At 42.2% G+C, this 27,500-nt stretch overlaps 3 protein-coding genes across 3 annotated transcripts in view; 1 reads left to right on the forward strand and 2 right to left on the reverse strand.

Moving 5' to 3' along the window:
- The window catches only part of LOC131976811 (metaxin-1-like), an 8,159-nt gene extending 1,312 nt beyond the window's left edge, over positions 1–6,847 (reverse strand). Inside the window, exon 1 of the mRNA XM_059339976.1 lies at positions 6,706–6,847. Coding sequence (XP_059195959.1) covers positions 6,706–6,786 — 81 coding nt within the window. The 5' untranslated portion in view covers positions 6,787–6,847. The remainder of the gene's footprint in view (positions 1–6,705) is intronic.
- Positions 6,848–7,904: 1,057 nt separating this feature from the next.
- LOC131976105 (uncharacterized) lies at positions 7,905–16,818 on the reverse strand. Its single transcript, XM_059339020.1, has 7 exons — positions 16,451–16,818; positions 10,614–11,155; positions 10,054–10,323; positions 8,913–9,015; positions 8,619–8,667; positions 8,239–8,351; positions 7,905–7,995 (listed from the first exon to the last, which is right to left on the reverse strand). The coding sequence occupies exons 1-7, from the start codon at positions 16,816–16,818 to the stop codon at positions 7,935–7,937; spliced, it is 1,506 nt and encodes a 501-aa protein (XP_059195003.1). The 3' UTR covers positions 7,905–7,934.
- A 3,044-nt stretch (positions 16,819–19,862) lies between these two features.
- Positions 19,863–27,500, forward strand: part of LOC131976106 (methyltransferase-like protein 27) — a 12,605-nt gene continuing 4,967 nt past the window's right edge. The window contains exons 1-3 of the mRNA XM_059339021.1: positions 19,863–20,021; positions 23,164–23,292; positions 26,281–26,409. Of these exons, the coding sequence (XP_059195004.1) occupies positions 23,176–23,292; positions 26,281–26,409 (246 nt within the window). The 5' untranslated portion in view covers positions 19,863–20,021; positions 23,164–23,175. The remainder of the gene's footprint in view (positions 20,022–23,163; positions 23,293–26,280; positions 26,410–27,500) is intronic.

Consider the following 27,500-nt stretch of genomic DNA (forward strand, 5'->3'; position numbering starts at 1 on the left):
CGTTCATCTCAACACGTCATTATTTATTTGTTCACAATAATAAAGTGCTTCTACTATAAATACTATCAAGTGTGTGTGTGTGTGTGTGTGTCTGTGTGTGTGTGTGTGTGTGTGTGTGTGTGTGTGTCTGTGTGCGTGTGTGTGTGTGCGTGTGTGTGTGTGTGTGTGTGTGTGTATGTTACAGTAAGTGCTGAATGACTCAGTTTTTCTTCTGGAAATAAAAAGAAGAAAAGCTTCATTCTGAGTCGACAAACTGGTTCAACTTTACAGCCAGAAAACATGAGGAAGAGTTTCCTCTGAACTACACACACACACACACACACACACACACACACACGTAGGCGTGTGTGTGTGTGTAGTTCAAACACACCAGGAGACGTGGAGGAAAAGACAGAAAATGACCAAATAAAGATGTAACCTCCCCAAAAAAATGACAAAAAATACCAAAAAAATGTTTAAAAAAAGATTTTAAAATGAATAAATTTTATTTTAAATACCAAAAACCTTTGTGACAAAATACGTTAAAAATACATACGTAAAAAAAAAATAAATAAATAAAAACATACGTAAAAATACCAGAAAATTATAAAAAAGACAGAAATGAGCAATAAAAAGAAGTTCAGTGTTTCCCAGCAGAGCAGCGTTGGAGTCTATGAGAAACCAGAGTGATGAAGTGAATATAATAAATATTATATATAAAATACATAATAATAATGATAATAATAATAAAGTGTCTCAGCTGGACTTTATCTTCTCTCCGTGTTTATTAATTCATTTAGATTTCATTATTTTATTTGGACACAATAAACTAAATGAAGCTTCTTTCCAGAATAAATATTATTAATCTGCACGCCTCGATGATGTCATCATTTATTATCGATCTAAAGCTCAATAAACACAACGTCCTCACAGTGATGCATGATGGGACACCAGAGACCTGTCTGTCCTCCTGTCTGTCTGTCTTCCTATCTGTCTGTCTGTCTGTCGTCCTGTCTGTCTGTCTTCCTATCTGTCTGTCTGTCTGTCTGTCCTCCTGTCTGTCTGTCTTCCTATCTGTCTGTCTGTCTGTCCTCCTGTCTGTCTGTCTGTCTGTCTGTCTGTCCTCCTGTCTGTCTGTCTGTCCTCCTGTCTGTCTGTCCTCCTGTCTGTCTGTCTGTCTGTCTGTCTGTCTGTCGTCCTGTCTGTCTGTCTGTCCTCCTGTCTGTCTGTCTGTCTGTCGTCCTGTCTGTCTGTCTGTCCTCCTGTCTGTCTGTCTGTCTGTCTGTCGTCCTGTCTGTCTATCTGTCGTCCTGTCTGTCTGTCTGTCCTCCTGTCTGTCTGTCTGTCTGTCTGTCTGTCTGTCTGTCTGTCCTCCAGTCTGTCTGTCTGTCTGTCTGTCCTCCTGTCTGTCTGTCTGTCTGTCTGTCTGTCGTCCTGTCTGTCTGTCCTCCTGTCTGTCTGTCTGTCTGTCTGTCTGTCCTCCTGTCTGTCTGTCTGTCCTCCTGTCTGTCTGTCTGTCGTCCTGTCTGTCTGTCTGTCGTCCTGTCTGTCTGTCTGTCCTCCTGTCTGTCTGTCTGTCTGTCCTCCTGTCTGTCTGTCTGTCTGTCCTCCTGTCTGTCCTCCTGTCTGTCTGTCTGTCTGTCTGTCTGTCGTCCTGTCTGTCTGTCTGTCTGTCTGTCTGTCTGTCTGTCTGTCTGTCGTCCTGTCTGTCTGTCTGTCTGTCTGTCCTCCTGTCTGTCTGTGTTTCTGTCTGTCTGTCTGTCTGTCCTCCTGTCTGTCTGTTTGTCCTCCTGTCTGTCTGTCTGTCTGTCTGTCTGTCGTCCTGTCTGTCTGTCTGTCGTCCTGTCTGTCTGTCTGTCCTCCTGTCTGTCTGTCTGTCCTCCAGTCTGTCCTCCAGTCTGTCTGTCTGTCTGTCTGTCCTCCTGTCTGTCTGTCTGTCTGTCTGTCTGTCTGTCCTCCTGTCTGTCCTCCTGTCTGTCTGTCTGTCTGTCTGTCGTCCTGTCTGTCTGTCTGTCCTCCTGTCTGTCTGTCCTCCAGTCTGTCTGTCTGTCTGTCTGTCCTCCTGTCTGTCTGTCTGTCTGTCTGTCCGTCCGTCTGTCTGTCCTCCTGTCTGTCCTCCTGTCTGTCTGTCTGTCCTCCTGTCTGTCTGTCTGTCTGTCTGTCCTCCTGTCTGTCTGTCTGTCCTCCTGTCTGTCCTCCTGTCTGTCTGTCTGTCCTCCTGTCTGTCCTCCTGTCTGTCTGTCTGTCTGTCTGTCCTCCTGTCTGTCCTCCTGTCTGTCTGTCTGTCCTCCTGTCTGTCTGTCTTCCTGTCTGTCCTCCTGTCTGTCCTCCTGTCTGTCCTCCTGTCTGTCTGTCTGTCCTCCTGTCTGTCCTCCTGTCTGTCTGTCTGTCCTCCTGTCTGTCCTCCTGTCTGTCTGTCCTCCTGTCTGTCCTCCTGTCTGTCTGTCTGTCCTCCTGTCTGTCCTCCTGTCTGTCTGTCTTCCTGTCTGTCCTCCTGTCTGTCCTCCTGTCTGTCTGTCTGTCCTCCTGTCTGTCCTCCTGTCTGTCTGTCTGTCCTCCTGTCTGTCCTCCTGTCTGTCTGTCTGTCCTCCTGTCTGTCCTCCTGTCTGTCTGTCTGTCCTCCTGTCTGTCCTCCTGTCTGTCCTCCTGTCTGTCTGTCTGTCCTCCTGTCTGTCCTCCTGTCTGTCTGTCCTCCTGTCTGTCCTCCTGTCTGTCCGTCTGTCCTCCTGTCTGTCCTCCTGTCTGTCTGTCTGTCCTCCTGTCTGTCCTCCTGTCTGTCTGTCTGTCTGTCTGTCCTCCTGTCTGTCTGTCTGTCTGTCTGTCCTCCTGTCTGTCCTCCTGTCTGTCTGTCTGTCCTCCTGTCTGTCCTCCTGTCTGTCTGTCTGTCTGTCCTCCTGTCTGTCTGTCTGTCCTCCTGTCTGTCCTCCTGTCTGTCTGTCTTCCTGTCTGTCCTCCTGTCTGTCCTCCTGTCTGTCTGTCTGTCCTCCTGTCTGTCCTCCTGTCTGTCTGTCTGTCCTCCTGTCTGTCCTCCTGTCTGTCTGTCTGTCCTCCTGTCTGTCCTCCTGTCTGTCTGTCTGTCCTCCTGTCTGTCCTCCTGTCTGTCTGTCTGTCCTCCTGTCTGTCCTCCTGTCTGTCCTCCTGTCTGTCCGTCTGTCCTCCTGTCTGTCCTCCTGTCTGTCTGTCTGTCCTCCTGTCTGTCCTCCTGTCTGTCTGTCTGTCTGTCTGTCCTCCTGTCTGTCTGTCTGTCTGTCTGTCCTCCTGTCTGTCCTCCTGTCTGTCTGTCTGTCCTCCTGTCTGTCCTCCTGTCTGTCTGTCTGTCTGTCCTCCTGTCTGTCCTCCTGTCTGTCTGTCTGTCCTCCTGTCTGTCCTCCTGTCTGTCTGTCTTCCTGTCTGTCCTCCTGTCTGTCCTCCTGTCTGTCTGTCTGTCCTCCTGTCTGTCCTCCTGTCTGTCTGTCTGTCCTCCTGTCTGTCCTCCTGTCTGTCTGTCTGTCCTCCTGTCTGTCCTCCTGTCTGTCTGTCTGTCCTCCTGTCTGTCCTCCTGTCTGTCTGTCTGTCCTCCTGTCTGTCCTCCTGTCTGTCCTCCTGTCTGTCTGTCTGTCCTCCTGTCTGTCCTCCTGTCTGTCTGTCTGTCTGTCCTCCTGTCTGTCTGTCTGTCCTCCTGTCTGTCCTCCTGTCTGTCTGTCTGTCCTCCTGTCTGTCCTCCTGTCTGTCTGTCTGTCCTCCTGTCTGTCCTCCTGTCTGTCTGTCTGTCCTCCTGTCTGTCCTCCTGTCTGTCCTCCTGTCTGTCCGTCTGTCCTCCTGTCTGTCCTCCTGTCTGTCTGTCTGTCCTCCTGTCTGTCCTCCTGTCTGTCTGTCTGTCTGTCTGTCCTCCTGTCTGTCTGTCTGTCTGTCTGTCCTCCTGTCTGTCCTCCTGTCTGTCTGTCTGTCCTCCTGTCTGTCCTCCTGTCTGTCTGTCTGTCTGTCCTCCTGTCTGTCCTCCTGTCTGTCTGTCTGTCCTCCTGTCTGTCCTCCTGTCTGTCTGTCTTCCTGTCTGTCCTCCTGTCTGTCCTCCTGTCTGTCTGTCTGTCCTCCTGTCTGTCCTCCTGTCTGTCTGTCTGTCCTCCTGTCTGTCCTCCTGTCTGTCTGTCTGTCCTCCTGTCTGTCCTCCTGTCTGTCTGTCTGTCCTCCTGTCTGTCCTCCTGTCTGTCTGTCTGTCCTCCTGTCTGTCCTCCTGTCTGTCCTCCTGTCTGTCTGTCTGTCCTCCTGTCTGTCCTCCTGTCTGTCTGTCTGTCTGTCCTCCTGTCTGTCTGTCTGTCTCTAGTTATATTTGACTCTGCTGTCTGAACTCTCACGTCTAGGTGAGATATAGGTATTTAAACATTTTTTATTTAGGTATTTTTACGTGTTTTGGGAGTTTTTAAGATAATTTTAACATTTTACGTATTAGTTTTTTTAACACATATTTATAGTTAATATATATTGTTAATGTATTAGAGAGATGAATACAGACTGAACATCCTGCAGCTCTGTGTCCACATGTTCAAGATGTAACCCGCCCAAAAACATGTTCAAAATACCAAAAACATGTTCAAAATACCAAAAACATGTTCAAAATACCAAAAACATGTTCAAAATACCAAAAACATTTGTTCAAAATACCAAAAACATTTGTTCAAAATACCAAAAACATTTGTTCAAAATACCAAAAATATGTAAAAAATACCAAAAGAATATGTTTTTAATGCCAAAAACATACGTAAAAAATACCTAAAAAATATTTTAAAAATACTAAATACTAAAATGGCCAAAAGATAAAATATGTAAAATTATACAAAAGACTACCAAAAACATTTGTTAAAAATACCAAAAAATAACTAAAAAATACCAAAAACATTTGTTAAAAATACCAAAAAATAACTAAAAAATACCAAAAACATTTGTTAAAAATACCAAAAAATAACTAAAAAATACCAAAAACATTTGTTAAAAATACCAAAAAATATGTAAAAAATACCAAAAACATTTGTTAAAAATACCAAAAATATGTAAAAAATACCAAAAGAATATGTTTTTAATGCCAAAAACATACGTAAAAATACCTAAAAAATATTTAAAAATACATAAAATGGCCAAAAGATAAAATATACAAAATTATACAAAAGACACTAAATGACCAAAAAAGATGTGGAAATACAACAACATTTGTTTGTAAAAAATAGCAAAAGAATGTTTTTACATACAAACATACAAATATATATATATATTTATATATATATATGTATATATACTATATATTTTCGTCATTTTACAAAATTTGGCACATTAAACATATTTTTTAGGTATTTTTTGTAATTTTTTTTAGGTATTTTTATGTTTGTTTTGTGAATTTTTAAGATAATTTCAATGTATATTTCACATGTTTTTTTTAACATATTTATGGTTACTATAACTATAACTATAAATATCTATATCTATATATAGATATAGATATATATATAGATACATATATATATGTATATTTACCTGATATCTATAAACAATCAGTGATTTCTCTGATCTATTAACAGTCAGTGTGCAGCTCTGTGCTGCTCCCTGCTGGTCACATGATCACACATCATCATCATCACCATCATCATCATCATCATCATCACCAGTTGGATTATTATTATTGATGCCTCTATGTAAACAGCTCTGTAACGGTTTCTGTTTGGCTCTTTGTGACGACTTAACATAATGTTTTGTGGTTTAATTTATAAAAGTTTGTAATAACTCTTGATGCCTTTATGTTTCTATGATAAATCTCCTGAACAATAACTGAAGCTGTCAGATTAATGGGCGATGACGTCATTTAGGGACTAGACCCTTTAACTGTTACAACACAATGATGACGTAGAACGTATGCGCGCGCATTCTGGCAACGGAAGTGGTCTTGTTCTCCCCAGGAGGCGGTTCTCCCCCGTGTTGACCCACTACGGTCCGGCAGCCGACCAGGAACCGGTTCCCCAGTCCACACGTTTCACCTCCTGCAGCCACGGACGCCGCCGGTGGCTCTGGAACGGTCGTGATCCTCGAGGGATCCTATGAAACTTTAGTCCAGTGGTGGAGTAGAGATTTGTTCCACCGAGAACCAGAACTAGAACCAGAACTAGAACCGGCTCTGAACCGGTTCCAGTAGAAACCCCTGCGAGAGTAACACGTAAAAAAAACTCCCAAACGTTAACGAGACAAAAAAATATTAAACAACTCTTTTATATATGTATATATATATATATATATATATTTTTTTTTAAATATTTATATATATTTTGTAAAATATTTATATGTATTTTTTTAAATATAAATATATATATAAATATTTAAAAAAAATATATAAATATTAAAAAACGATTTATTTATATATATTAAAATATTTTTAAAATATTTATACATATATGTTTTAAAATATTTACATATATTTTTAAAAATATATATATCAAACAAAAAGTCGATCTGATGACGTCATCGCGCCGCCCGTGACGTTTGACTCCGTCATCACAATCCGTCAACAACATGATTTATTATAAACTGATCGGTGACGTCACTCTGACCGTTAAAAACCCGTTTGTGGTCGCTTCATTCAGCCGTTAGCTTCATGCTAAAGCTAGCAGCCGTTACCAGGGGAACAGACAGACTCTGACAGACCGACAGACAGGTCCCGGCCTGTCTGTCGGTCTGTCCGGTACCGGTCCGTCGGGTCCGGGGACTCACCAGGACCACCAGGCAGTCGGTGCTGACGGACGGCAGGCCCCAGTCTCCTTCCCAGCAAAACAACTCGTCGGGCGCCGCCATCTTCAGCCGGGAACCGTGACCCGTCACACCGGAAGAGAAGAGCCAGCCGCTTCCGCTCACTACCACAATAAAACGCCTTCACGGAAGTCATTTAGAAAAATAAAAGTCCAGTACAGCGCGACAGTCAGAGCAGGGAGAGTAATCAGATTACTTTACTGCAGTCACTACAAAACTATCTAAATGTACTAAGAACGGGTTTATATATTCTAAATATATTCTTTATTTATTATAATATTCATTATTATTATTATTATTATTATTAATGATTATTATTATTATTGATGCATTTATGTCAGCAGCGTTTAAGGACTAATTTAACTACTAATATTCTGTTCTGATGTTTATATAAACAGACTCAACGGTTGAAATTTCACCATTAAACAGAAAATATTTCTTATAATATTTATTTTCTCAGTAAATAAAAAAATACTTGGATGAATGTTTTCTGATTTTCTGAATGTGTTTCTGTATTTAATCACATGTTAAGACTTTTAAACATACAAACAGAATCAGACTCTTATTTGTATTTATTAACAATAGTAATAATATATATTTATTAACAATAGTAATAATATGTATTTATTAATGATAGTAATAATATATATTTATTAACTATAGTAATATATATTTATTAACTATAGTAATAATATGTATTTATTATCTATAGTAATTATATTCAGTGTTCAGTTAGAGTGAATATGTCGACAGAAACTTTCACTTCTTGTTTCCATTATTTCAACACTTTTCACATGTCGGAGCAGAAGTGAAACAACGACTCTTCACAGAAAATCATCTTTATTAACAGACTCACAGAAGCAAATAAATAAGACAAAACTGAGGTAAAATGTTTCAGACGGAACCATCAAACTATAATAGAAAACTCAATATTTTGTTGTTTGGCTTTTTGACAAAATGTACAAAACTAAAAAATAATTATTAGACACGAGAAAAACATCAGAGTTATAATTTAAAAACACTTCAAATAATAAGGATGTTCAGGTTTCTGCTCCCCAGATGATCACAGACAAGATCATATATATATATATATATATATAGTCTGACCTTATATACACAGACTGTTGCATCTCTTCTCCTCCTCCTCCTTCTACTCCTCCTGTTCCTCCTCCTCCTCCACCTCCTCCTCCTCCTCAGCCTCTGCTCACCACAGAGCTGTAGATGATGGCCTCCTCCTCCTCCTGCTGCTCCACTCTGAGGAGGAAACACAAAGACTGAACTAAAAGTTTCTTCAGATTAAAAGAGCAGGCAGGTTAAAGACGGATCAGGCAGGTTAAAGACGGATCAGGCAGGTTAAAGACAGATCAGGCAGGTTAAAGACGGATCAGGCAGGTTAAAGACGGATCAGGCAGGTTAAAGACAGATCAGGCAGGTTAAAGACAGATCAGGCAGGTTAGAGACAGATCAGGCAGGTTAAAGACAGATCAGGCAGGTTACCTGAGCGGCTGCTTGTGTTTGAATTGGACGGACGCGTAGCTGACATCCTCTGATGTCACTTCCTGTCCTGACTCGGCGGGTGCCACTACATTACTGTAGATGTTATCAGAGGGCTGAAACCACAGAAGAAGAACTATTAACACCTTTAACAACAACAACAACAACAACAGTAGTTTTTTGGCCTTTTTATCAAACACAAATTCATTCTTTGAATCAGTTTGAGTAAAATCTGTCACACAAACAACAATAACACACAGAGAACCAGAGTTTATTATCATTATTATTATTATTATTATTGTGCACTTATCATGTTCAGTAATAATAAATATTTACTAAACTGCTCCTCCTCCTCCTCCTCCTCCTCCTCAATATTCTCTCACCTTGTGTTCCAGCGGTTCTCCCCCAGCTGCTGCTGCTGCTGCTCGCTTCCTGCAAATACAACAATAAAATACAACAATAAACAATAAAATACAACAATAAAAAATACAACAATAAAATACAACAATAAGTCCAGAAGAACATGAGGAAATTCAGAATCTGTTCGGAATAAAAGCTCTAAACTTTGGAAGCCTTGAGAGTCAATAAAGAACAGAAAAGGATCCTGAGATCTGTTGATCTGTTGATCTGTTGATCTGTTGATTCAGACTGGATCTGTTATCAGATGAGTTAAACACCTTCTGATGAAGCAGGAGACCAGAGAGAGCAGCAGGACGCCAAAGACCACGCCGCCGACCACGCCGCCGACCACGCCGCCCGCCAGAGACGGCCCCGCCCCTCCTGCAACACACACACACACACACACACACACACACAGACACACACACACACACACACACACAGAAACACAGAAACATGCTGAGGGTTTATCAGATTCACCGTTTTCATGAAAATCGAGAGTAGAGTGGATGACATCACAACTAGAGTGGATGACATCACAGATAGAGCTAACTCTTCAGCTCGAAATAAAAAATGGGAGAAATGGAACAAAAGGACGACAGCTAGGGATGGGTACCTTTCACATTTGAATCGATACGGTACAGATACCCAGTACCTGGGAATCGGTACCGGTACTCAACGGTACCAATTTTCGGTACTTTTGCGTAACATATTTATTTCTCAAAATATAAACTTTAAAAAATATATCAAAACAATATAAAATCCAGGATGAGCAGCGCTTTATTGTTGAGCGAACGTGCATTTTGTAACATGAAGGTTGCAGCATTATCAAAGAATGCAGAGGAGCTCTCAGGTGCACGGAGGAGAAAAAAAATTTGAAGCATTTTGGAGTAAAGTGGCAGGTAATATTCCTGAGTTGAAGAGCGAAGTATTAGCGGAGGACCAGAGATGCAGCAGCTAGCTGCTAGCTGCTAATGACTGGTCTACAGAAGAATGGAGAGAGCAAACGGAGTAAGGAAGGTCCAATCTGGAGGCAGACGAAGGCCAAGCCCGGTAGAGACATTGGAGAGATAGCAGCTGGCGGCTAGCAGGCCTAGCGCCGGCTGTTCGTCTCTGCTCCGGGTTGGAAGAGGGCAGCAGCTAGTGGCCGCGGTGAGCAGACAGGACCAGACGAGGAGGTAAATAAATTTAAAAAAATAGTGCGATCGTCAGCACGCTTGTTAATCAAAGACGTTAAATGAAAACAGGTTGAAATCAATGATCAGTTTAAAGTTAACGCCGTTTAGGTAACATGGTACCGTTTGATTTTACATGAATCGGTACTCGGTAGTACCGACGGAATTCGGTCGGTACCTATAAAAGTACCGAATTCGGTACCCATCCCTAACGACAGTAGAGTCGATCTCTCCAGAAACAAACCTCGCTCCTCTTGCTCCTTCACCTGGAGGAGGAATGGCAGGGACACCGAGAGCTCGTTCCCCTTCAACCCACAGGTGTAGTTCCCAGAATGCTGTGCAGTCAGAGGGCCGATCGGGAGGGCGGGGCCGGTCTCTGGGAGGGCGTGGCCATCTCTGAACCAGGTGACCTCCAGCTGGTGGAAGGTGCAGCGAGCAGAGCAGCGCAGCGTCACTGTGTCACCTCGTTCTAACGCTGTTTCACTGCTGGAGCTGTTTATCTTCATCTTCTCATCTGAAAAACATGTCAATGTTTCCTGTGATTTACAGCTTCAACTCATTACACTCTGATTATTGATGATAATCTGACTCGATGGAACTGATGCTTTTTGTTTTTTCATCCTGGATTTACAGAAATCACAGACATCAGAGCAGGAACCAGTCAACCTTAAACCGAGTCACACCAGTTTAACTGTCACTTTGAATCTTTGTATATTTAAATAAAGCAAAACACCAGAAATCACATAAACTCCTGGTCTTCAGGATCACACAGTTAATGTTCAGTGATATTAAGTTCAGTCTTACCGCTGACTGTGACTTTCACTCCCCGTTGGTCAGTAAAACTTCCTCTGCCATCATGAGCTTCCATCCTGAAGCGAAAGGTTGCGTCGTCTTCCTCCTGTAGATCTGAGATCTGTAAGGTGCAGGTGCTGCTCTTGTCTCCCAGGTATTTGTACCGAGGGTCGTTGTTCTGTGACTCGCTGTCGTAGACAGACGGGGTGGGGCCCTGACAGATCAGATGGTTCGGACACCAGACGACTCTGGTGATTGTTACTGGAACTTCTTTTCTGTTGACAGTGATAGACTCCAGAGGTGTGAAGGTGCAGGGGAGAGTGACAGTTGATCCTTTCACGCCACAAACTGGACCTGGATAATTCACTCCTACACCAACAGCAGCTGGAGACAAACATGTACTTGTAATTAATAACAGAATTCTGATTCTCCGTCTTTTTAACCCTATAAATCCAAGTGTATCATGTCTGATTTGATGAAATTCGCCATCAACCCGTCCAAACGTATACTTAGAACACACATACAATATGACAGAGGTGGACAGGACAAGGAGACTTTTTCAGAGATATTTTTTTTTCCTGAAAAACCTGATGTTTGCATGTGCTGATTAAGTTGTTTAAAAGGTTTATGCAGAAAAAAGTAGAACAAAATATTAATCTGTAAAGTTTTTATAGCGTTTATGGAAGTGGACATTTTCAGCCTTAATGGCCTAAAGGGCAGTAAATTAAAGGGACCGGAGGGTTCATAGCATTTATATTTTAGATTTTAATACTTTTTGTATTTAAATCTAAAGAATAAGAAGAATACGACTGTCTGACTGAAAATTAATTAATATTTCATAACTTAATTTATAGTCAAACTGTGTTGAAAATGTGTTTATCATTTGATACAGCAGGTATTAATGATGACTTTTAGAAAATTTGTCAATCGTCATTTTCTTGCATTTCATATAATAAATAAAGCAACATAAAGTATTTTTCTCATTAAGGTAAACTAAGTAAAGGTTTAACTGATATAATTAAGTTTATTTAGAGTAAACCTGAGATATCTCTCCAACAATTCAAAGAAATACATAAATAGTTTTTTTGGTGTGTATTTTTAGATGTGTTGAAGATAAACAAATGTAGCAACAATAATCTGCAGGTTTCTCTGGTGGATCTGTCACTGCTGCAGGAAAACTTCATATCAGATGTTTATGTTGTTATATGGAAAAAAAATGATTTTGCACGTTTGAGGAAAATGTTAAAAGGAAAGTCAAAGACTTAATAGGTTAAAAATATTAGGTTTTATATGCTTTTGTTAGTTCAAGAAAAACAAAGTGAGCAACAAATTGCACAAAAGACCCGATGGATCAAATGTGATACCAATCAGAATTCATATATGCAAAATGATATTGATACCTTTTTTTAAATTTGTCAGCAGGTTCAATAAACACTCCAGGTTTAAGAAAAAATAGAATTTTCTGGCAATTATTTCATGGTTCAGGATTTATAGGGTTAAACAGAATGTATAAGAGGAGCAGGATTTAGGAAATAACAAGTTCAGATACTGTGAAAAGATTGAAAAACATGTTTCTTTTCACAAGTGGCCCAGAAAACCTCTGTTAATAGTAGAAAGAAACTGTGAAAACAGACATTATCGTCAGTTTGAGCTTTCCGACGGTCCTTAAAATGGATCATCAGTTATAAAAAGTGTTAAATGTTCTACTGGACCTTTCTGCTGACCATCAGATCTCATCTCCACCCTTCACCACCTGGGAGTATCTGGCTCCGCCCCCTCTCTACTCTAGTCCTATCTCAAGGACCTTCCCTGTGACCGGGGTCCCTCAAGGCTCTGTCCTTGGTCCGCTCCTTTTCTCGGTTTACACCAACTCTCTCAGCTCTCTCATCCACTCGCATGGCTTCTCCTATCATCGCTATGGATACATGACGGACGCGTGGGAGATGTGGCAAGCAACTCTCTCCGTGGAGGACATAGAAGATCTCTATCTATTCAGAACCTTGATAACAGGGCTTTAGCTGACTGGGTCAGGCTTTGCTCTGGTTTATGGAGATACACAGTAAACAGTGACAGCTGTCCAAAGCTCCATGAGGCTGCTGAGATGATTGATACGATTGACAGAGCTGTCAGAACTCAGACTGTGGTCACAAACCACACTTAGGATAAAATCTTGGAGAGAAGCGACTGGATCGACCCGGAGACCAGTATGGAGAAGACGGTTAGCTGGAAATTGCATGCTGCCGCTTCGCCTACAGCCCAAATTCTAATCTCATCTGGCCCCTCAACAGCCCTCCAGGCTGTCACTGGAAGATAAATTCCCCTGGATGAGCTCTGCAGCGAGATGGATCTCTACTTTCCCTGCCGCCTCAACCTCCCACAGACACCTGTTGACTGTCTGCTGCTGTCTGGGGCCTAGTAAGGCTGTCTCCATAGCAACTGCTGTGTTATCGCTTTTTGTCATTTCAGCGATCTGGGACATGGACTGATTGGGTTCAAACCTGAACTCCCACATATACAGATATGCAAACATACCCACGCCTTCACCGCTTCATACCCCCAGCGAGACAAGCGGGTCTGTGACAGCGCATCGAATAGCTGCAGGACCGGATGGACTGCTTGACTCTGATTCTATGCTGACGACACCCAGCTAATCCTCTCATTCCCCCAGTCTGAAACTCAGGCAGCAGCTCGTATCTCTGCATGTCTGACCGACATCTCCCAGAGATCCTCAGACCTCCTCAACCTGGGACAGACTGAGCTACTCTACCTCCAGGGAAGACCTCTGACCTCTGACCTCTGACCTCCACATCACCGTCCACAACACAGTGGTTCCTCCACCGAGACACTAGAAACCTTGGTGAGACTCTGAACAACCAACAGTCCCTCACTACAGACATCATCGCTAAAATAAACCAGATCCTGTTAAAAACATTAAATTCTCCTCAGAGACACTGAAGACATGATTGATTCTGCTGAGAATCTGTTTACACAGAGCAGAGAGGAGAGGACAGGAGAGGCTGTTTACACAGAGCTGAGAGGAGAGGACAGGAGAGGCTGTTTACACAGAGCAGAGGGGAGAGGACAGGAGAGGCTGTTTACACAGAGCAGAGAGGAGAGGACAGGAGAGGCTGTTTACACAGAGCAGAGAGGAGAGGACAGGAGAGGCTGTTTACACAGAGCTGAGGGGAGAGGACAGGAGAGGCTGTTTACACAGAGCAGAGAGGAGAGGACAGGAGAGGCTGTTTACACAGAGCAGAGAGGAGAGGACAGGAGAGGTTGTTTACACAGAGCAGAGAGGAGAGGACAGGAGAGGCTGTTTACACAGAGCTGAGAGGAGAGGACAGGAGAGGCTGTTTACAAACAATATTTATTTGGTCATTTTGTTTTTGGGGCCATTTTACATTTTTTTGTGGTCATTTTGTATTTCTTTTGGTGATGTTACATCTTTATTTTTGGTCATTTGGGTTTTTTTTCTTGACACTTGTGGTCACTTGGAAAAAGAAAAAATAATTTATGAGAGAAATTTCACTTTTTTTTAAATTTGCTGTTATTTTTTCTATCTGTAATATATAACAGTAAATCATCTGCATATATTAAAAGGTGTTGCTTATTTTACAGAACTAAGTGTGTAAGCTGGGAGGTTTCATGGCTGCTGTCTCTTGAACTTCCTGTTTACAGCCAGAGTTATTTTAGTTTCCTCTCTTTCTCTAACCTTCACTAAGACTTCTTCTTTTCTTGTTTCCTCCAGGTCGCCGCATCCTCACCAGAGGAAACCAGATCATATCAGAGTGATGCAACATTCACACAATTCAGTTTTTATGCACAAAAACTAATCAAATTAGATTAAATCTCTGTGAATGTGAGAGGGAAGAATGAATTATGGCTCATCATCATTCAGCCCCTCATAGTTATGAATGTCGTGCATATATGTAATAATATTTAATTATTAATATTTAATGAGCTGAGTGTCAGTAGAGGCACACTGTCCCTGTTTTATCTGCTGTTTAACAACGAGGTCACCAATGAGCTGCTGAAACACCCACCATGACCCATAGGAGCCTATGGTGAACACAACCCATACCACAGTTGGTGGAGCGTTCTAATAATAATGTGTCTTTTCACAGACGGTTGAAAAAACAGACTACAGACAACTGACGGAGGTTTAGTTTCCTAGTTAGACGTTATGAAGGACGTTCAACTCAACACAACACTGAAGAAAGGTCTAAAAACCAGATAAAACAGTAAATCTGAGGGAAATTAACTATCTGCACATATATATATATATATATATATATATATATATATATATACAGTCATGGTAAAAAAAAAAAGATTAGTCCACCTTGTTTTCTTCAGTTTCTTGTTCATTTTAGTTCATTTGTTTGGGCAAATATAATGATAAGAACAAAAACAGTTGAAAAGAGTTTAATTATAGAGCTGATATCAGATATTTAACATGGTTTATTCATCATGATTTTGGTTATTATCAAGAATGTTTCCATGACTGTAGATGTAAAAATGACAAAAAAAGGACACAAAATGACCAAAAAAGACACAAAATGACCAAAAAAAGTTACAATTTGACCAAAATAGATGTAAAAATGACTAAAAAGACAAATAATAAACTAACTGTTAAACCAGATAAAGTAAAGCTGCCAGCAGTGATGAACTGGCCGAGCAGAGTGACCTGATGATTATTTGGTTCTTACCAAGATAAAAAAACTTTAGATTTAGAACTGTTAGATCATTTATCTGGTTTTAAGAGTTAATTTCTTATTTTAAGTGTTCAACATGATTATTTATAGATTTAATAAAAAACAGAAAAAATAGTCAGAAAACCAGATTTTTTGTTCTTAAAATAAGAAATGAACTCTTAGCCTCAGATTGACTGTTTGATCTGGTTTTAGACTTTTTATCAGTGAACATTTTGTAGATTAAAGTTGTTATGACGTCAGATATTCAGGAATAAAAGTCAGAACAATGAGAACATGTTTAACTAAGTGAGACTCGACGACTAGAACCCAAGAGAACCAGAGAACCAGAGAACCCGAGACATTGTGAGAGTCTTACCTGCCAGCAGGACGCTGAAGCTCCACAGAGACTTTGTGTCCATCGAGACGTCCAGCAGAGACGAACTGACCGTCTGCTGTCGGAGAACCTCTCCTCACTTTCTCACTTCCTCCTTCATTTCTTTCTGCTTCTTTCTTCTTTTTTCTGCTTTTTCCGAGAACTGTCTTCTGCTTCACAGCATGTTACTGGGACTTCCCCAAATACTAATATTACACAGAGTCATATTCAGCCATAAATAACCCTCACACACACACACACACACACACACACACATCCTGCATCATCACTTAAAAAATGAGAATATCGTGAAAAAGTATTTATAATATTTGTTGTCAATCATTCCAGAAAGTGAAACTCAAACATGATCCATTAACACAGAGAGAAATATTTCAGCCTGTTTGTCTTCTGATGTTGATGATTCTGGTTCAGAGAGAATGGAAACACAAAAAGTCATAATTATGAGATAAAAAGTCAAGTACTGTACTGAAGTATAATTTTGAGGTACTTGTACTTTACTTGAGTATTTCCATTTAATGTAACTTTATACTTCTACTTCACTACATTTATCTGACACACAAAACAATCAAAACACACACAAAATTACAAAAAACACAAAAAACACATAAAAACAGACAAAAAACAAAAAACACAAATATTTCAAAAAACACACCAAAAACACACAATAAAATACTCAAAACACACAACATTTTTACAGAAAACACACAAAAACATGTCAACAAACACACAAACACAGGTAACACAGGTAACACAGGTAACACAGGTAACACAGGTAACACAGGTAACAGAGGTAACACAGGTAACAGAGGTAACACAGGTAACAGAGGTAACACAGGTAACACAGGTAACACAGGTAACACAGGTAACACAGGTAACAGAGGTAACACAGGTAACACAGGTAACACAGGTAACAGAGGTAACACAGGTAACAGAGGTAACACAGGTAACAGAGGTAACACAGGTAACAGAGGTAACACAGGTAACACAGGTAACACAGGTAACACAGGTAACAGAGGTAACACAGGTAACACAGGTAACACAGGTAACGGAGGTAACGGAGGTGAGCTGCTGGAGTTGTGACCTGGTGCAGTCGTGGTGCGTTCATGGACTCCAGGTACTTTGAGTACATGTTGATGCTGATACTTTTGTACTTTTACTTCAGTAAGTTCTGAATGCAGTACTTTTACTGTAGTGGAGTCATTCCACAGTGTGTATTAGTACTTTTACTGCAGTAAATAAAGGATCTGAATACTTCTTCCTCCTCTGATTATTATAATTGAACTGAAGGTTTATTTATTGAATGTTTCTGCATCCATAACTTCAATAAATACGTTTATATTGTTTTATATTTCCTTTGATCTGGTGGAAATATGAAGGCAGTGAGACAGGCAGTGAGACAGGCAGTGAGACAGGCAGTGAGACAGGCAGTGAGACTCATCATCATTCAGCCCCTCATAGTTATGAACGTTGTGCAAATATTATTAATATTTAATTATGAATATTTAATTATGAATATTTAATGAGCTGAGTGTCAGTAGAGTCACACTGTCCCTGTTTAATCTGCTGTTTAACAACGAGGTCACCAAAAAAAACTCTAAAAAACAAACAAACCAAAAAAAAACTCTAACAAACTCAATTTTTTAAAACAAACAAACGCTAAAACACTCTATATTTAAAAAAAAAAACCTGAAGAACTGTAAACCCTGATTGGGTCATGTATGAGTCACTATGTGTGACATCATCCTGTCAACATGGAGGAGGTGGAGGAGTCAATGTGAGGAGTGAAGGAGCAGCACAGCTCCTCCTGCTCCTCCTCCTGCTCCTCCTCCTGCTGCTCCTCCTGCTCCTCCTCCTCCTGCTCCTCCTGCTCCTGCTCCTCCTCCTCCTGCTGCTGCTCCTCCTGCTCCTTCTCCTGCTCCTCCTCCTGCTCCTTCTCCTGCTCCTCCTCCTGCTCCACCTCCTCTTCTCCTGCTCCTGCTCCTGCTCCTCCTCCTCCTGCTCCTGCTCCTGCTCCTGCTCCTGCTCCTCCTCCTCCTCCTCCTCCTGCTCCTCCTGCTGCTCCTCCTGCTCCTCCTCCTGCTCCTTCTCCTGCTCCTCCTCCTGCTCCACCTCCTCCTCCTGCTCCCCCTGCTCCTCCTCCTGCTCCTCCTCCTGCTTCTCCTGCTCCTGCTCCTGCTTCTCCTGCTCCTCCTCCTGCTCCAACTGCTCCTCCTACTCCTCCTCCTGCTCCTCCTGCTCCTCCTCCTGCTCCTCCTCCAGTCTGTCTGAGGCTGGAGGTGATAAAGGATCAGAGCTGCTGCCAACAGGATGGAGGAGGAGAGATCTGCTCCTCCTGGAGACATCATGGGCCAAGAACAAGACGGAGGAGCAGGAGGAGCAGGTCAGGGTTGGAACAGGACCAAAGTCCTCCATCAGGAGGAGGAGAGGAGGCTGATGGAGGCTGTGACTCCTGCCCAGCAGGCCAGTGGAGCAGGAGGTGGAGATCCCCTGGAGGACATGTGGCTGATGGAGGCAGTAGGAGAAGATTCCTCCTCCGAGCCTCCTTCCACCTCCTTCCCACTCCAACAAACCTCCACCAGGCTGGGTGGAGATCCATCATGGCCACCTCCTCTCCAGGACGAGTCACCTGGAGACACAATGGAGTCCTCCAGTAGGACACAGGACAACAGGACAACCAGCAACACCAGCAACTGATCAACTGACACTCACCTGCTGCGTTCGTTCTGCTGGGGGGGGGGAGCAGTAACCCGGCTCCCTATGGCAGTGATTCCCAACCGCTGTTCCGTAAGAAATCAATATCTATCAATATCAAATCCAGCGACTCCGTCTTAACGAGCACTAACGAGGTCGGCCGGCTCGTTAACGAGCCGGCCGACCTCGTTAGTGCTACAGTTAGCTACAGTTAGCTATGTAGCAGTACAGTGTGTATGTGCTAACAGGCTAACAGTTAGCTCTGTAGCAGTACAGTGTGTATGTGCTTACAGGCTAACAGTTAGCTCTGTAGCAGTACAGTGTGTATGTGCTAACAGGCTAACAGTTAGCTCTGTAGCAGTACAGTGTGTATGTGCTTACAGGCTAACAGTTAGCTCTGTAGCAGTACAGTGTGTATGTGCTAACAGGCTAACAGTTAGCTCTGTAGCAGTACAGTGTGTATGTGCTAACAGGCTAACAGTTAGCTCTGTAGCAGTACAGTGTGTATGTGCTAACAGGCTAACAGTTAGTTCTGTAGCAGTACAGTGTGTATGTGCTAACAGGCTAACAGTTAGCTCTGTAGCAGTACAGTGTGTATGTGCTAACAGGCTAACAGTTAGCTCTGTAGCAGTACGGTGTGTATGTGCTAACAGGCTAACAGTTAGCTCTGTAGCAGTGAGTGTGTATGTGCTAACAGGCTAACAGTTAGCTCTGTAGCAGTACAGTGTGTATGTGCTAACAGGCTAACAGTTAGCTCTGTAGCAGTACAGTGTGTATGTGCTAACAGGCTAACAGTTAGCTCTGTAGCAGTACAGTGTGTATGTGCTAACAGGCTAACAGTTAGTTCTGTAGCAGTACAGTGTGTATGTGCTAACAGGCTAACAGTTAGCTCTGTAGCAGTACAGTGTGGATATTCTAACAGGCTAACAGTTAGCTCTGTAGCAGTACGGTGTGTATGTGCTAACAGGCTAACAGTTAGCTCTGTAGCAGTGAGTGTGTATGTGCTAACAGGCTAACAGTTAGCTCTGTAGCAGTACAGTGTGTATGTGCTAACAGGCTAACAGTTAGCTCTGTAGCAGTACAGTGTGTATGTGCTAACAGGCTAACAGTTAGCTCTGTAGCAGTACAGTGTGTATGTGCTAACAGGCTAACAGTTAGCTCTGTAGCAGTACAGTGTGTATGTGCTGCTGCTGCAGCAGGTGTTAGCTTAGCGATCTCTGTTTGTTTACAACAAGCAGCAGAATGAGCGGTGTCAGTGGGGTGAAAAGACGAGTGGAAACCTCTAACCTGTTAATGAAGGCCCTTTTGGTGACTTCCAGATGATATTTCATCTTTCTGTCTCCAAAAGTGATTAATTGCCTCCTTTGAAATGTCTCCGACTGTCACAGCTGCCATAGCAACCGTCACCCAATGTTGACAGTTTGTCCGAGTGAGTGGAGGGGGCGGGGCTTAGCCAGAGGTCAATTGTCCAGAGTGGCAGAGATGAGCAGCCATTGACCTGGTCTCCTACAGAAGGAGGCTGGTTCTGGTTCTGGTTCTGGTTCTGGTTCTCCTCCTGGAGACGTCGTGGCTCAGTCAGAGAAACGTTGCTGACAGTCTGGCAACGAGACAACCCAACAACATGTTGGTCAACCAGAACAAGTTGAGGCAGTGAGTCAGGAGAGACGACTCCCTCAGAGTCTCCAGACCTCCTGGAGTCCTCACAGCACCTCCTGGAGTCCTCACAGCACCTCCTGGAGTCCTCACAGCACCTCCTGGAGTCCTCCACAGCACCTCCTGGAGTCCTCACAGCACCTCCTGGAGTCCTCCACAGCACCTCCTGGAGTCCTCACAGCACCTCCTGGAGTCCTCCGCAAGCACCTCCTGGAGTCCTCACAGCACCTCCTGGAGTCCTCCACAGCACCTCCTGGAGTCCTCACAGCACCTCCTGGAGTCCTCACAGCACCTCCTGGAGTCCTCACAGCACCTCCTGGAGTCCTCACAGCACCTCCTGTCATCAGAATCTATATTTGGTCATTTAATGTCTTTTTTGTCATTTTGTGCCTTTTTTGGTAATTTTACGTCTTTTTTGTTAATTTTACGTCTTTTTTGTTAATTTTATGTCTTTTTTGCTAATTTCATGTCTCTTTTGGGTCATTTTATGGTTCTTTTGCTCATTTTGTGTCTTTTAAAAATAATTCTGTCTTTTTATTCTTCTTATTATGTCCAGGAGCAGAGTTGTTCTTTGGTTGACAGCAGTCCACTGTGGAATCTGAGATATTTACCACTGAGTCCTGGGGCTGAAACACACGAGGAGAGAGACAGGCAGAGAGACAGACAGAGAGACAGACAGACAGGCAGACAGACAGAGAGACAGACAGGTCTGGGACTTCCCTCTGTGAGGAAACGGCAGGTTTGCTGACGACAGAAGGACAGAAGGAGAGAAGGAGAGAAGGAGAGCGGCTGGAGGACAGAAGGTGAGCATCACAGTTTGTTTACCTGATCTTTATCTTTACATTTATATTTATATTTATATTTATTCTAACTGTCTCTAATAATGTAACAATGATTAAATGTCAGTAAAACAGTGAGATGATGATGAAACAGTCAAAGTGTTTCTCATGTTGACTTCATGTCAGTTGGACAGTTTGATGTTTCCTCATCCACTGTTCCCCACATTACAACACTTCACTACGTATAGAAACACTGCTAGACCTATACACACTACTCACAGTACTGCTACTGCTACTGCTACTACTTATACACACTACTCACACTACTACTACTGCTACTGCTACTACTTATACACACTACTCACAGTACTACTACTAGACCTATACACACTACTCACACTACTACTACTGCTACTGCTACTGCTACTACTTATACACACTACTCACACTACTACTACTAGACCTATACACACTACTCACACTACTACTACTGCTACTGCTACTACTTATACACACTACTCACAGTACTACTACTAGACCTATACACACTACTCACACTACTGCTACTGCTACTGCTACTACTTATACACACTACTCACAGTACTGCTACTGCTACTGCTACTACTTATACACACTACTCACACTACTACTACTGCTACTGCTACTACTTATACACACTACTCACACTACTACTGCTACTGCTACTACTTATACACACTACTCACAGTACTGCTACTGCTACTGCTACTACTTATACACACTACTCACTCTACTACTACTGCTACTGCTACTACTTATACACACTACTCACAGTACTGCTACTGCTACTGCTACTACTTATACACACTACTCACTCTACTACTACTGCTACTGCTACTACTTATACACACTACTCACACTACTACTACTGCTACTGCTACTACTTATACCTATACACACTACTCACAGTACTACTACTAGACCTATACACACTACTCACAGTACTACTACTAGACCTATACACACTACTCACACTACTACTCACAGTACTACTACTACTACTACTGCTACTGCTACTACTTATACACACTACTCACAGTACTACTCACAGTACTACTACTACTACTACTACTACTGCTGCTACTACTGCTACTACTAGTACTAATGTTTCCATAACTGTAGATGTAAAAATGACTAAAAAGACACTAAATGACAAAGAGAATACATTAACAGCTGATATCTAGACATTTAACATGGATTTTCTTGATAATAACCAAAATCATGATGAATAAACCATGTTAATGTCTGATATCAGCTCTATAATTAAACTCTTATCAGATATTTTTGTTGTAATCATTATATTTGTCCAAACAGATGAACCTTTAGTTGAACCAGACATTAAAATGAACAAGAAACTGAAGAAAACAAGGAGGTCTGATCATTTTCACCATGACTGTATTTTTGGTCATTTTGTGTCTTTTTTGTATCTATTTTCGGCCATTTGTGTCTTTTTTTGTCATTTTGTGTCTTTTTTTGGTCATTTTGTGTCTTTTTTTTGTCATTTTGTGTCTTTTTTGGTCATTTTGTGTCTTTTTTTGTCATTTTGTGTCTTTTTTTTGTCATTTTGTGTCTTTTTTGGTCATTTTGTGTCTTTTTTGGTCATTTTGTGTCTTTTTTGTATCTATTTTCGGCCATTTGTGTCTTTTTTGGTCATTTTGTGTCTTTTTTTGGTCATTTTGTGTCTTTTTTTGTCATTTTGGGTCTTTTTTGGTCATTTTGTGTCTTTTTTTGTCATTTTGTGTCTTTTTTTGGTCATTTTGTGTCTTTTTTGGTCATTTTGTGTCTTTTTTGGTCATTTTGTGTCTTTTTTGTATCTATTTTCGGCCATTTGTGTCTTTTTTGGTCATTTTGTGTCTTTTTTTGGTCATTTTGTGTCTTTTTTTTGTCATTTTGTGTCTTTTTTGGTCATTTTGTGTCTTTTTTGGTCATTTTGTGTCTTTTTTAAGTCATTTTTACATCTACAGTCATGGAAACATTCTTGATAATAACCAAAATCATTATGAATAAAACTCTTCTTTTCTGATATTTTGTTCTCATCATTATACTTTGAACCTTCTGTTGTACCAGACATTAAAATGAACGAGAACCTGAATCATTTTTTCCATGACTGTTTATGGAAAGTTGGCATCAGATGCAGAAAGATCAAAGTTCCTTCAGCTGGTGAACTTTATGGCCGTCTGTGTTCCAGAGTTCAGTAGAATATATTCAGAGCTGAGGGACGAGTCCAGACTGGTCCACCTGGTGGACTGGTCACAGTCCACCAGGTTAGGGTTGGACCATGTGTTAGTTACTGGGTGTTTCCCCTCCGGCAGGTTCCACTCATCATGTCAGACTGCAGCAGGAATGTGGAGGAGGTGAGGAACCTCCTGCAGGCGTGTTCTGGATTCAGCTCTCAGCAGACCGTCAGCTTCTACGACAGCTGGGCCGAGTGCTACGAACAGGTCAGACCAGTCTTTATCTGACTAAAGGACAGGAGGGAGTCGTCTGCATATCGTTACACTTTCTCTTCTCCTTCTGTCAACACTGAAAACCTCCTGCAGGGTTCACAGTCCTGAAACTGAAACAAACACTTTCAGTTAATCAAACGTTGGAACACAGAACCGTAGAACAAACGGTCAGAGAAACGAGTTTATTTGTTCCAGGAGTGGAATAAATTCATCATAGGATCTAAATGGAGACAATAACTTTGCTTCTTTTGAACAACTCGTAGATAGATTTAATATCCCTAGATCTCACTTCTTTACATATCTACAATTAACCTATGGCTAAGCCCCGCCCCCTCCACTCACCTGGACACCTGGACACCACAGTTTGTTTACAACTGATCATTATATTGTATATTTATTATAACTGTCTCTAATAATGGAATGATTAAATGTCAGCAAAACATTTTTTTGGTAATTTCACGTCTTTTTTTGGTAATTTTATGTCTTTTTTTGGTAATTTCACATCTTTTTTTGGTAATTTTATGTCTTTTTTTGGTAATTTAACATCTTTTTTTGGTAATTTTATGTCTTTTTTTGTAATTTCACGTCTTTTTCTAGGTAATTTCACGTCTTTTTTTCATTTAAGTCTTTTTTTGTTAACTTTTCTTATTTTTTGGTTGTTTCACGTCTTGTGATTATGTTTGGACTTTTTTGGTTCATTTTACGTCTTTTTTTGTTCCTTTAAGTCTTTTTTTGTTAACTTTACTTATTTTTTGGTAATCTCATGTCTTTTTTTGTAATTTCACGTCTTTTTTTCATTTAAGTCTTTTTTCAGTAATTTTATGAATTTATGTGGTTGTTTCACGTCTTTTGTGGTCACCTGGACAAACAGTCAACAGGTGACAGGCGCTATGGCAGCTGTCACAGTAGGAGACATTTCACAGGAGACAGAAAGATTATAAATCATCTCAAAGTCACCAAAAGGGCCCTAACTATTATTAACTATTCACTGGAGGGTTATATTAATAATTTTATAGTTGAGAAGGTTGATGAAAAGCTTCAGCTTCAGGCAAACATTTACAGGTCACAGTGTAAACGTGATAAACCGGATCTCGTTGCCATTAATGGTTCATGATGAAATTATGTATGTACAGGTCGTAAGTTTCATACGTTTCCATGACAACAAGCCTTTTAACCATCTTGACCCAGAGTAGCTCTCCGTTAGTTTGGTGCTACAGTATTTACATGAATCATTCAGCACAACATTGCTAACATTTGTTACCTCGGTTATTTACAGATAAGTTAATGAAGCTAAGCTCCAAAAGTTAACGTTAGTATAACTAAAGCCCTTTGGACAGCAGCTAACAATCATGTACGATAGCCAAAGTACAAAAACTAGCACATGACAGGCCAATGAGCTCCCAGCAAACAAAGTGACATGATGGACAACACAGCTAGAAGCTAACGTTAGCCTAATGTTAGAAAGGGTAAGGCTAACGTTAGCTAACTTTAGCCTAACGTTAGAAAGGGTTAGGCTAACGTTAGCCTAACGTTAGAAAGGGTTAGGCTAACGTTAGCCTAACGTTAGAAAGGGTTAGGCTAACGTTAGCTAACTTTAGCCTAAAGTTAGAAAGGGTTAGGCTAACGTTAGCCTAACGTTAGAAAGGGTTAGGCTAACGTCAGCTAACTTTAGCCTAACGTTAGAAAGGGTTAGGCTAACATTAGCTAACTTTAGCCTAACGTTAGAAAAGGTTAGGCTAACGTTAGCTAACTTTAGCCTAACGTTAGAAAGGGTTAGGCTAACATTAGCTAACTTTAGCCTAACGTTAGAAAGGGTTAGGCTAACGTTAGCTAACTTTAGCCTAAAGTTAGAAAGGGTTAGGCTAACTTTAGCCTAACGTTAGAAAGGGTTAGGCTAACGTCAGCTAACTTTAGCCTAACGTTAGAAAGGGTTAGGCTAACATTAGCTAACTTTAGCCTAACGTTAGAAAAGGTTAGGCTAACGTTAGCTAACTTTAGCCTAACGTTAGAAAGGGTTAGGCTAACATTAGCTAACTTTAGCCTAACGTTAGAAAGGGTTAGGCTAACGTTAGCTAACTTTAGCCTAACGTTAGAAAGGGTTAGGCTAATGTTAGCCTAACGTTAGAAAGGGTTAGGCTAACGTTAGAGAGGTTAAAGATAACTTTAACCTCTCTAACCATCTAAACATCTCTATCAGAGTGACAACATGTTGCCTCAAACACGTTGCCTTAGAACAGATGTTGACATCATTTTATCATCTTTAGTTGGTGTTGTGGTCTTCCATAACTTTCTCCAGAGCAGACACTTCTCTGGGTTGAGATGTGGTAAATGGTAGTAAATCCCCCGTGGCCTCTCTGATACCTAGAGTCAGAGCTACATGGACCCCATGAACACCGTTTGGCCATTTAAACTGAAAATGGCAAGAAAAAACATGTAAAAACGAATGCAAACGGACTAGCTCCAATGCATTTCAACGGACGTGGAAGCAGAGAATGTCCCAGTGTATCGGGTTAGCTATGCACTCTGTGATTGGCTCATCACGTTTGGGGGCGGGGCTTAGCCATAGGTCAGTTGGGAAACTGCCTCACAGTCCAACTGCTCCCCGTTTATCCCCGTAGATCTCTGTTAGAGTCCTCAAGCTGGGGAGAAAGTTAAACAGACTGTAGGAAAGATCTACTTGGTAATACTATATTCACTCGTCCACTTTAGATGATGTCAGAGACAAACAGGAAGAGGATTTAAATGAACAGATTCCAGATGCAGGCTGGCAGAAAGTTATTCACACATCATCTAAAGGACAGTTGTCCTGCTTCACAAAGGTTCGTCTGTCCAACATTAGAAGGAGGTAACCCGACCTGAGGATGATGATGATGAAGAAGATGGATCCTTAGACCTTTCTGGGCCTTTGTGGATCAAGTGGAACCCTGTAATAATAATATAGTAATATCTGTTTAAAACCGTGTTTCTGTGTTGCACCAACAGGATTTAGAGACAATGACCTACAGATCTCCACACCATGCCACAGGTTTCCTGGAGGCCCACCTCCCTGCAGGCCGGGACCAGGTCCAGGTCCTGGACGTGGCCTGTGGATCCGGACTGGTCGCCAAACTGGTCAGTGACAACAGTTTGGTCATTTTACGTCTTTTTTTTTTGTTTGTTTTGTTCGTTTAAGTATTTCTTTGTAATTGTATGACTTTTTTGAGTTGTTTCACATCTTTTGTGGTCATATTAAATCTTTTTTAAAAGTCATTTTATATCTCTTTTGGTCATTTAAACTCAATTTTTGTCATATTACGTCTCTATATGTCCTCTCCTCGCGTCCTCTCCTCGCATCCTCTCCTCGTGTCCTCATGTCCTCTCCTCGCGTCCTCTCCTCGCATCCTCTCCTCGTGTCCTCATGTCCTCTCCTCGTGTCCTCTCCTCGCATCCTCTCCTCGCATCCTCTCCTCGTGTCCTCATGTCCTCTCCTCGTGTCCTCTCCTCGTGTCCTTGTATCCTCTCCTCGTGTCCTCTCCTCGTGTCCTCCTGTCCTCGTGTCCTCTCCTCGTGTCCTCGTGTCCTCTCCTCGTGTCCTCTCCTTGTGTCCTGTCCTCCTGTCCTCGTTTCCTCTCCTCGTGTCCTCTCCTCGTGTCCTCTCCTTGTGTCCTCTCCTCGTGTCCTCGTGTCCTCTCCTCGTGTCCTCTCCTCATGTCCTCGTGTCCTCTCCTCGTGTCCTCTCCTTGTGTCCTCCTCGTGTCCTCTCCTCGTGTCCTCGTGTCCTCGTCTCCTCGTGTCCTCTCCTCGTGTCCTCTCCTCGTGTCTTCGTGTCCTCTCCTCGTGTCCTCTCCTTGTGTCCTCTCCTCATGTCCTCGTGTCCTCTCCTCGTGTCCTCTCCTCGTGTCCTCTCTTCCTGTCCTCTCCTCGTGTCCTCGTGTCCTCTCCTCGTGTCCTCTCCTCGTGTCCTCTCCTCGTGTCCTCTCTTCCTGTCCTCTCCTCGTGTCCTCGTGTCCTCTCCTCGTGTCCTCATGTCCTCTCCTCGTGTCCTCTCCTCGTGTGCTCGTGTCCTCTCCTCGTGTCCTCTCCTCGTGTCCTCTCCTCGTGTCCTTGTGTCCTCTCCTCGTGTCCTCTCCTCGTGTCCTCTCTTCCTGTCCTCTCCTCGTGTCCTCGTGTCCTCTCCTCGTGTCCTCTCCTCGTGTCCTCTCCTCGCGTCCTCTCCTCGTGTC

The sequence above is a fragment of the Centropristis striata genome, chromosome 8, assembly GCF_030273125.1.
Source record: "Centropristis striata isolate RG_2023a ecotype Rhode Island chromosome 8, C.striata_1.0, whole genome shotgun sequence".
In the NCBI taxonomy this organism is placed as follows: Eukaryota; Metazoa; Chordata; class Actinopteri; order Perciformes; family Serranidae; genus Centropristis; species Centropristis striata.